The sequence below is a fragment of the Sebastes fasciatus genome, chromosome 9 (genome assembly GCF_043250625.1).
Source record: "Sebastes fasciatus isolate fSebFas1 chromosome 9, fSebFas1.pri, whole genome shotgun sequence".
In the NCBI taxonomy this organism is placed as follows: Eukaryota; Metazoa; Chordata; class Actinopteri; order Perciformes; family Sebastidae; genus Sebastes; species Sebastes fasciatus.
Window position 1 is genome coordinate 31521365 of NC_133803.1, and position 9580 is coordinate 31530944.

Below are 9580 nucleotides of genomic sequence, written 5' to 3' on the forward strand. Positions count from 1 at the left end.
TGCCGAGACCGGCTGGGGGGATAGATAGATAGAGAGAGAGTGAGAGAGAGAGAGAGAGAGAGAGAGAGAGAGAGAGAGAGAGAGAGAGAGAGAGAGATAGATAGAGAGAGAGATAGATAGAGAGAGAGAGAGAGAGATAGATAGAGAGAGAGAGAGAGAGAGAGTGAGAGAGAGAGAGAGAGAGAGAGAGAGATAGATAGAGAGAGAGATAGATAGAGAGAGAGAGAGAGAGATAGATAGAGAGAGAGAGAGAGAGAGAGTGAGAGAGAGAGAGAGAGAGAGAGAGAGAGATAGATAGAGAGAGAGATAGAGAGAGAGAGAGATAGATAGAGAGAGAGTGAGAGAGAGAGAGAGAGAGAGAGAGAGAGAGAGTGATAGCTAGAGGGAGAGAGAGAGAGAGAGAGAGAGAGAGAGAGAGAGAGATAGAGAGAGAGAGAGAGAGAGATAGAGAGAGAGTGAGAGAGAGAGAGAGAGAGAGAGAGAGAGATAGATAGATAGAGAGTGAGAGAGAGAGAGAGAGAGAGAGAGAGAGATAGATAGAGAGAGAGAGATAGAGAAGCAGCCACAATAGCAGTCTAGCAGCTGTAATAGCTAATACAAGTAGGACTGATAACACAAAACCAATAGTGGTGGATGGAAAGAGTGATAATACAACTATCGGAAAGCCAGCACTGTCCAGCATCTCTCCTCAGTACGTCCATGTGTGTTGGTGTGGGACGTCCCTGCGATCGATGCCCGTGCGTTGGTTCCTGCAGCATCAGCATGCTTGCTGGGAGCTCTTGATGTCTTTGGCAGTGATTGAGAAGTGTTATTCTCCAGGCTGCCACATTGTCACTAGGTGTTGGAAATCCCTAGTGCCATCTAAATAATGTTTATAGATGGTTTGCAAACAATTATTAACCATTAACAATGTGTTACAAATATGGACACATATATATGTGTTACCAATGCACAAATTCTAACTACAAAAATGTTCTTTTCAAACATGCTCTCATCCTGTAAATCTGCTGTTTTATTAATAGTAATAGTTGATTTTACTTTGAGCCATAAACCTGGTTTTAAAAGTGGACAAATAAGCTTTGAAGAGTGAAACTATATGGCTTCTGCCATCAGTAAAAACACACGATGGACGTCATTAAAGCTGACTTTTAGTGTTTGTTCCAGACCAGAATATGTTTACACCTTTATGTCATTAGCTTGATGTCTTCTGCCACATTTCACTTCATTCAGTAGAACTGAAACAAGTTAAACTCACAGGTGAAGCAATCAGAGGAGGGATGCAACAACACCTGCTGGTCGTCTGGTCGTACAGTAACGCACCAAACCTGGTTAATCTAATATCAGTGGTGTACATCATCTGAAAACTGGGAACCTCAAGATTAATTTGAGATGCAGCTCAGCACTGTGTGTCAATTTTCTTCTAGTCATTAATCAGAAATCAACATGAATTAATTCATTATAATAAATTGTAAAAGTCTATAATGGCGTAGAACATTATGTTGAAAGTATATGATGGTCATCCCCATGCTCTATTATGTCTCTTGTTGCAGCAATTTTTGAGTTGATACCATTTGTTACACAGATTTGGTGCTAAATTTAACCATTTTTTACCAATGGAGAATTCATAAAAATTATCAATAATCCCTCCAAAATCCCAGATTACGACCCCAAGACCTCGAGGAACACCATAGAAAAAGCCATGCTGTCATTTGGTTTCAAAAACTTTTGACATTTGGAGATTTCTACAAGAATTGCATTTTTCGGCGATTGGATGGCGAGCACTTCTCTTGTGTAAACTGCTCAGAAACCCCCTTATTGTCAATCTAGCTAGGTGTGATGGAATTTTCCATTAATTCCTCTCTTATTGGTAGAAAGGTCAGAGTGTTTGTCAGGGTGTCCCTCTGTTGACATTATTGGGTTGGAGTCCTGTCTAGAGGAGCCACCGTTATCTGTACAGCTGTGTCTGTAGGGAGACCGTAGAGCCAGTCGCTAGGGCAACCAGGGTCAGAGATGCCAGAGGAACGGAGTAAGTCAAAACATGATAAGGGGTAAGACACTGAGCACCAGGGAGGAAGGGCAGAGTTGTGAGGCCTTCATGCAGAGCATCTCAATGTGGAGACCTGACAATTGCTCCTTGATCAAGCTTCAATAAACCTTCTTTGTAAGACATCATCAGTTTCGGGACCTCTTCCTTCCTAAGTTAACTTGTGTATCAATTATTCCATCACACTAGGAAAGCCATGCGTCCTCTGAATGCTCTAGGTCTGTAGTTTGTGGCTGTAAAGTTTCATGAGGCTGTGATTATCCTAGAGGTCACCACAGGTCATTTTATACAGTGAGGGCTAGTTTAAAAAAATGGTCTTACTACAATAAACTGTCTCCTATGGGGACTAACATCATCACACATGAATACAGTTGGGCTCATTGGATCCACAAGAGTCTCAGCTATACAGTGAGACCCAATTTATGTAATTCAAGATTGTTTTCTGACTTTTTCTGCCATTTTTCCGATTGTTTTTTTTCTGACTTTTCTATGGATTTTTGGACATTCTTTGCGCATTTTTCGGACATGGCCATGCCAGTTTTTTTTTTTTTTTCTCGCCTGGAACTTTATTTAGCCTCCTTCCCAACAAGCTAGTATGACATGGTTGGTGGATTCCTTAGGTTTTCTATTGTCATAAGATATCCGGACCTCCTAGCTCTAAAACTGAACCTGCTGCTACAGCCTCTGACAGACAGTAAAGTCAGTCTCAGGGGGTTAACATGACAACCAAGTCATTATAAGGAGGTCACAAAGTTAAATCCAAAGCAGAATGACGCTGCAAATTTAGTAGCCCAGCCATGTTATTAATAAGTTCAGAAAATCCTTATTAAAAACGTTGATGTGAGTTGTTATAATTTCCTACATGGAGCTCATGGGGGTTCAGGGTCTTGGAGGAGAACTTCATTTTGAGTCCGCTGCCCTGCTGCCTCTTCCTCAGTGGATAAAACAGCTCAGCTCTATCCTCTGAAATGGGACTGTACATGTTCAGTGAGTTTTGGTTTCTGTTCTGATGGACTGATTTTGAACCTAGAAAATATAAAAAATGATATTCAACTCAAGAGACATTTTACTAATTTCTTAGTTTTCTTACTTCAGTCTGATCAGCAGCCATGAAAGTATTGTTTCTAACAATATGAAGCAACACAGCTTATTTAATAATTTTACAAAGTTATTAACCAAAAGGTGGAGATACCCGTTTAAAAGGAAAACATGCAGATGAAACATCCCAGACTGACCATACACATTATTACATCAGTACACAATTTATTTTTTCCACACATTTAACTTTTAAATAAGACATGATAAAACAATCAACACACGACCACAGAAAGCTCCTGCTGCTCTGTTCTTTCTGGGTCAAAGCTTCACATTAGGCCACACCCCCAACCGGTGATGTCACAGCAGGTGTTAGACTTTAAAGGGACAGTTCAGGAGTTTCTCAGTGGGGTTGTATGAGGTACTTCTCCATAGTCACTGTATTAGTAGTTTGTATTATTAGTTTGGAGAAACAGACATGGGAGCAAAGCAAACCTATTTTAGACAGTTTACGTTACGTTTAAGTATACGCTATAGATTTTATAATGACTGCTTTTTCCCAATGGAGTCTGGTTGCTTTGAAGGGAGCATAGATAACAGCTTTAGTTCCCTGTGAGAAACAGACTATATAGCTGTCTCACGGCGAGGTAAACCGGCAAAATATATAGTGCACACTTAAACGTAACGTAACCGTACATTGCTTTGCTGCTACTCCTGTGTATTTCTCTAAACTCCATCTACTGTAGTAACACACTGACTACGGAGAAGTACCTCAAACAACCACACTGAGAAACACCTGAACTATCCCTTTAACAGATAACAGAAAACTAAGCCTCAGGTTGACCGACGCATACCAAATAACTGCAATGTTCAACGGTTCAATTCCACCTTTCCTGCATGACCCCCCTTTCTGTGTGTAAAAGAGCTTTCACTACAGGGAATGGGAATGTGACGTCAACGACAGCAAGTCAGCCATTTTTGGATGATAAAGGGGTACGAGTGCCATCCGCTGGCTGTTTACTGCAAGTGTAAACGCTAACACTGCACAGTGAATAACATTCAAAAGACTAATTGTAGTATATATAGTTTACAGTCAGACACAAAGGTAACTTTACGGGTTTCATTTAGCAAGATACCGGTAGATTAATTAGGCATTATTAATGGACGTTTTCTTAGCATAACATTAGCTAGCTTATCTTTGTCCAGATGATTGTGTAGCATTTGGCTTGTAGATCTGACCCGTTTGTAAGCTGGACATCGGCCTCCAAAAACTAACATATTTTAAACCAGTGAATGTAATGGGTGGCAAACTGTCCTAATTTGTGAGGATCGATATCATTAACCAACTTCCGTTTTGTAATATATCGCCCCTTTGCCTCGGTCAGCTTCTCTTCTCTTTGTCTTTCACACGTACTTTATACATTTCTGATGATGAACGGCTGACAGATGACGGATGAATAGACCGGTGACAGATAATGATACTCCGTAACTCTGTGCGCTACACTCCAAAAATGCCGGCTCGCCCCAGAATGCTCTGCGATTCCCATTCCCTATTCAGCGGTTGATTGGTGAGCAGGACAAAATATCACACAGAAGAAATCACAGCATGTCATGTATCACAGGGTTTGAGGGGGTGAGAATTAAACCAGTCGTTTGTGTGATGAATGTAGGGGTGCAACAACACTCAGAAAATATTTAATTTAAACATGTTTTGTTGTTTCAGGGTCAGGATACTGTCCACATGTCGGGGTCTGGACTGTGAGATGTAATGCTTTGGATTTGCTGTATCCCAAGTTGACAAAACAAAAAACAAACAAACCAGCACCCATAAAACCCTGGAACTGAAGTCCCTTCCATCATGTGAGCAGCAGAAGTCAGTCTTTTGAAAAAGCTGGATGTTAAGTTCCTCTCTTCTCCTCTCGGCTCTCAGAGAGAGGAAGGGGGGAGAGGTTCAGTGCTGGAGGTCATGAGGGCCCCGATGGTTTGTTTGTGGGGTCTAGAACGGTCCCCTCATACACGACCTTGTTCTTGATGCCGTCCTGGATCATCCGGTGCTGCGCACGAAGCTTAGCGTTGTTCATCCTGCAGTAAAACCTGGAGAGGGAGACACGGCAGGGTTTCTGTTAGTAACCAGAGAGGAAACTGCAGCTCATGTTGGAAGAAGAAAACTTCTGTTTGTCGAGAATGCAAGCAGGAGTTTGAACTGATGAGAAGGTGAAAGAAGAGTCAGTCAACATGAAGACCTACCAGGACCCGAGGGTGGTGAGCAAGAAGCCTGCAAACCCAACGTCAAAAGACCTCTTCACCCGACCTGCACACAACAGGACACACTGCTGCTGAGAGCTCAACGGGTACACTACTTAAAAACCTTTTCCCTCATCATGTTAAACAACTTATAATGCCAGTCAGAAAAAGGAGAGAAAACTATGTTAAATAAAATTATTTGAAATTCTTTGCACAATTTCTTTTATGGTAAATTAATAAAAAAAATGATGTAACCTTTGAAGTTAAAGGTACAGTGTTTAGGAAATAAATAATAAAATAAATTAAAAAATAAATAAACGCGAAGGGAAAATCATGCAGAAATAAATGAATAAATGAATAATAAATGCAAAAGTAAATAAATAAATAAAATAAAATACATGAATTAATAAAAGGGAAAATTAAACAGAAGAGTAAATAAATAAGGGAATTAATACAAAGGTGAATAAATAAAGAAGCAAATTAAAAACAGAAATATCAATTAATGTCACGTTTTATCAATTCATTAAGCTACATTTATTATTAATATTATTTTTGCTACATTTAATGACATATTTATTTATTAATTGAGTCATTTATTCATTTATTTTGATAATGGCAGGTTTGATAAATAAATAAAGAAGCAAATGGCGTGTTTTGGCTGGACAGGTTGTTCAAGATTTAATGTGGAAAAATAAATCAAGTAAAAGTTGAGTGCCAAGTAAAACAATCACTAAATAAGCAAAGAAATCACACACACAGTTCAGAATGAAATAAGACTCACTAGTGCCCAGAAAGTGTAGCAGGCCGGCACCCAGCGAGCCCCCAGCGCCGTGCAGGATGGCGTCTCTGGCACACGGAGTGTTCTGGACATCCAGGATCCCCAGCAGCCTGAAACTCTAAATGACAGACAGACACGACCTTAATGTGACCTCTTTACTCTAGTTATATTATAAAGGAAATTGATTTGACTTTTTCTCGTAAAGTATTCTCTTAATATTACGACTTTTTTTTCGTAATATTATGACTTTATTCTCTTGATATTACGACTTTATTCTCGTAATATTACGACTTTTTTTTCTCGTAAAATTACGACTTTTTTTCTGATAATATGATTTTATTCTCGTAATATTGCGACTTTTTTCTCGGAAAGTTATGACTTTATTCTCGTAATATTACGACTGTTTTTCGTAATATTATGACTTTATTCTCGTAATATTACGACTTTTTTTTCTCGTAAAATTACGACTTTTTTTCTCGTAAAGTTATGACTTTTTTTTCTCGTAAAATTACGACTTTTATTCTCGTAAAGTTATGACTTTTTTCTCGTAATATTACGACTGTTTTTCGTAATATTATGACTTTATTCTCGTAATATTACGACTTTTTTTCGTAATATTACGACTGTTTTTCGTAATATTATGACTTTATTCTCGTAATATTACGACTTTTTTTCGTAATATTATGACTTTATTCTCGTAATATTACGACTTTTTTTCGTAATATTATGACTTTATTCTCGTAATATTACGACTTTTTGTCGTAATATTATGACTGTTTTTCGTAATATTATGACTGTTTTCTCTTGATATTCTGACTTTATTCTGTAAATCTCAGATGTTGTTTTTCCTCATTGTGGCCCTAATACTCTGTGGTACATTGTCTCTTTGGCCCTCACTGCATTAGACTGATATACTATGAACTCAGACTATAAACTGTGTTCATCACAATGATTAAATGTTTTGTGGCTCCAGTCAGATTATTATTTTGTTTCTTTTTCCTAAGATGTCTCTTTAGATAGTAAAGGTTGCTGACCCCTTTACTTCACGTTAACTCGAGATGACGTTCAGTTAAAGTCTGTTTAAGTTAGTATGATCTGTTTCTGAACGTTAACTCGAGATGACGTTCAGTTAAAGTCTGTTTTAAGTTAGTATGATCTGTTTCTGAACGTTAACTGCTGCTGACCTTCTAAAAGCAGCACTTCCGTTTAGAAAGCGTCCTCTAAACGTCCCGTTAACAGATTAATATCAGTCTAATGTGTGTTTTCTTACCTTGGTCTTGTTCTCCTGCTCTTCTTCCGACATTGTACCGCAGCGTTTGTCTTCTTATTTAAAGTTTAAACTCAGTTTAACTCGAGATAAGACGTCATGTAACGATCACTCTCAAAACATGATACTGAATGGGTCCGTCCGCTATTTACCGCCGACTAGAAAGGAGCAAACGTCTGATGTTCAGTTCCGGTATAGATAGGTATAGATTCAAGATTCAAGATGTTGATTGTCAGGCCGGTTATACAGGTACAAACGTGTGACATACTTTTTGCTGGGAAGTTCCATTAAAATAATAAGTTATATTACATTTACATTACAATTAAATTTACATTACAATTATAAAAGGAAATACTTTGTACAAGGGCATATTAAGAACATATACATTAAGAACATATACATTAAGAACATATACAGTATATACAGTATAAGATATATTTTTGTGTGAGAAGGTGTCGTATGAATTATCTATTTAATAATATATATATATATAGTATATAAATAATATATATACAGTATAGTATAATATCTAGTATAATAATAATAATAAGGTAAATAAATTATATATACTGTACATACATAATATAGGGGTTTAAAGGTTCGTCTAAACTTTTCATATTTTGAAAAAATAAAAATAAAAACATGTAAAATAGTATTGGGTTTGCTAGATGGCAACATAATGGTTGTAGGCTATATAACATGTATTTTCCCCCTTTTACATATTTTTTTAATGTATATTTCTTGCTTTTTTGTTATTTTCTATTACATGATGCAATTCCATGTTGTAGAAAAAAGAAAAAAAAGTATTACTATCATATACAGTAATTACATCAAGTACAAGTAGCTATATGTACCTTACCCGTATGCGTTTTGGTACATCTGTAAGAAAATCTGATTACTGCATGTATCACTGACATGAAGGATTCTTATCCTCAAAGTTCCTCTAAATTCTTAAGCACAATTTACTCAGATTTATTTGTTTTACATAAATAAAACCTTAAGTAATGATTGTTTACTCGGCTCAGACATTTGTGCACATTTCCAACGTCATTTGTGAACGAAGTGTTACTGTTTGGGACTTGAAGAATAATGTTCTAGTAACCAAAGATGGGCAGTGTTTTTAATAAAATTGTCCAAATCTAAATTTGTTTTCAGCGTTTATTTCTCTTGGCTTGAGTAGTTTTTTCTCCTCCATTCAGTCTGGCTGTGTCAGACGGAAATCATTTACTGTGTGAATTTCAGAAAAACGTCCAATATATATTTTAGTGTCATACAATGATGTTCTGAACGACGTCTAGTTAAACAGGAAACAACAAACTAAGACATTATTACTGTTTATGCCTCCACCAACCAGTCAAGTGTCAGTTTACATCCATGTCTGTCCAAAATATCATTTTAGAAGTTTGTGTGAAATTATAATAATTAGTATATGATGTCTTGAGTTATGACCAAGGTCACAGTGACCTTTGACCACCAAATACGAAAAAGTTCGTCCTTGAGTCCAAATGGACAAATTAGAAGAAATTCCCTCCAGGCGTTCCTGAGATATCGTGTTCACGAGAACGGGACGGACAAACAACCCGAAAACATATGTCATGAAAAGTCATAGTATATAAAAGTCATAGCAGGCCTGTGTATGTTCCCTGCCAATAAGCATGTTTTTCTTTCTCAAACCCTACCATATAAGTGTGCCTATATTCAATCATATGTTATATTGAATAATATCTAAACACATAAAAATACAGCATACATCTGCCCAGTTGAGATCCAGACAACGGCTGTGGAAAAGAAGCAGTTGATGAAATTGAAATGTCAAGGTTGAATTTGCTCATTTTTGTCCCAAAACAGGAAGACTTAAATCTTACTGTGTCATCTAAACCCGTATATTAAAACCGTCATTCTCTTAAAGTCCTGAATGAATCATGTGAGGAGGAAGTCAGCGTGTCACAGTGATCCCACACTGATACAACAGGATTATTTCACCGGCAGCAGCAGATTACTACCTGACAGGCCTCATCCTGCTGTGTGGTCAACATGGAAGTCTCGATCACACGTAGAGATTTCCACAACAGGCTCTTCTGATGAATACAGTGACAGCTTTTAGCGGTCAAACTGGAGATTTAAATAGCAGATACAATTCTTGAAAGCAAATGTCATCTTGTTTTTTTAGTGTTGTAGAAATATGGAACATAGAAACAGCATTGTGGACACA

General features: G+C 37.5%; 1 protein-coding gene across 1 annotated transcript; it reads right to left on the reverse strand.

Annotated features, from left to right (window-relative positions):
• Positions 1-3286: 3286 nt before the first annotated feature.
• cox20 (cytochrome c oxidase assembly factor COX20) lies at positions 3287-7529 on the reverse strand. The gene is made up of 4 exons (XM_074647303.1): positions 7372-7529; positions 6105-6219; positions 5327-5390; positions 3287-5173 (listed from the first exon to the last, which is right to left on the reverse strand). Exons 1-4 carry the CDS (start codon positions 7402-7404, stop codon positions 5044-5046), a joined length of 342 nt encoding a protein of 113 aa, XP_074503404.1. The 5' UTR covers positions 7405-7529; the 3' UTR covers positions 3287-5043.
• Between the last annotated feature and the right edge of the window lie 2051 nt (positions 7530-9580).

Excerpts from the sequence above, each read along its gene's own strand:
- cox20 (XM_074647303.1), bottom strand. The coding sequence starts at position 7,404 with ATGTCGGAAGAAGAGCAGGAGAACAAGACCAAG. Across the intron at positions 6,220-7,371 it reads AGCAGGAGAACAAGACCAAG|AGTTTCAGGCTGCTGGGGAT; the intron begins GTAAGAAAACAC and ends TCTGTCATTTAG. Across the intron at positions 5,391-6,104 it reads GCTACACTTTCTGGGCACTA|GTCGGGTGAAGAGGTCTTTT; the intron begins GTGAGTCTTATT and ends TGTTGTGTGCAG.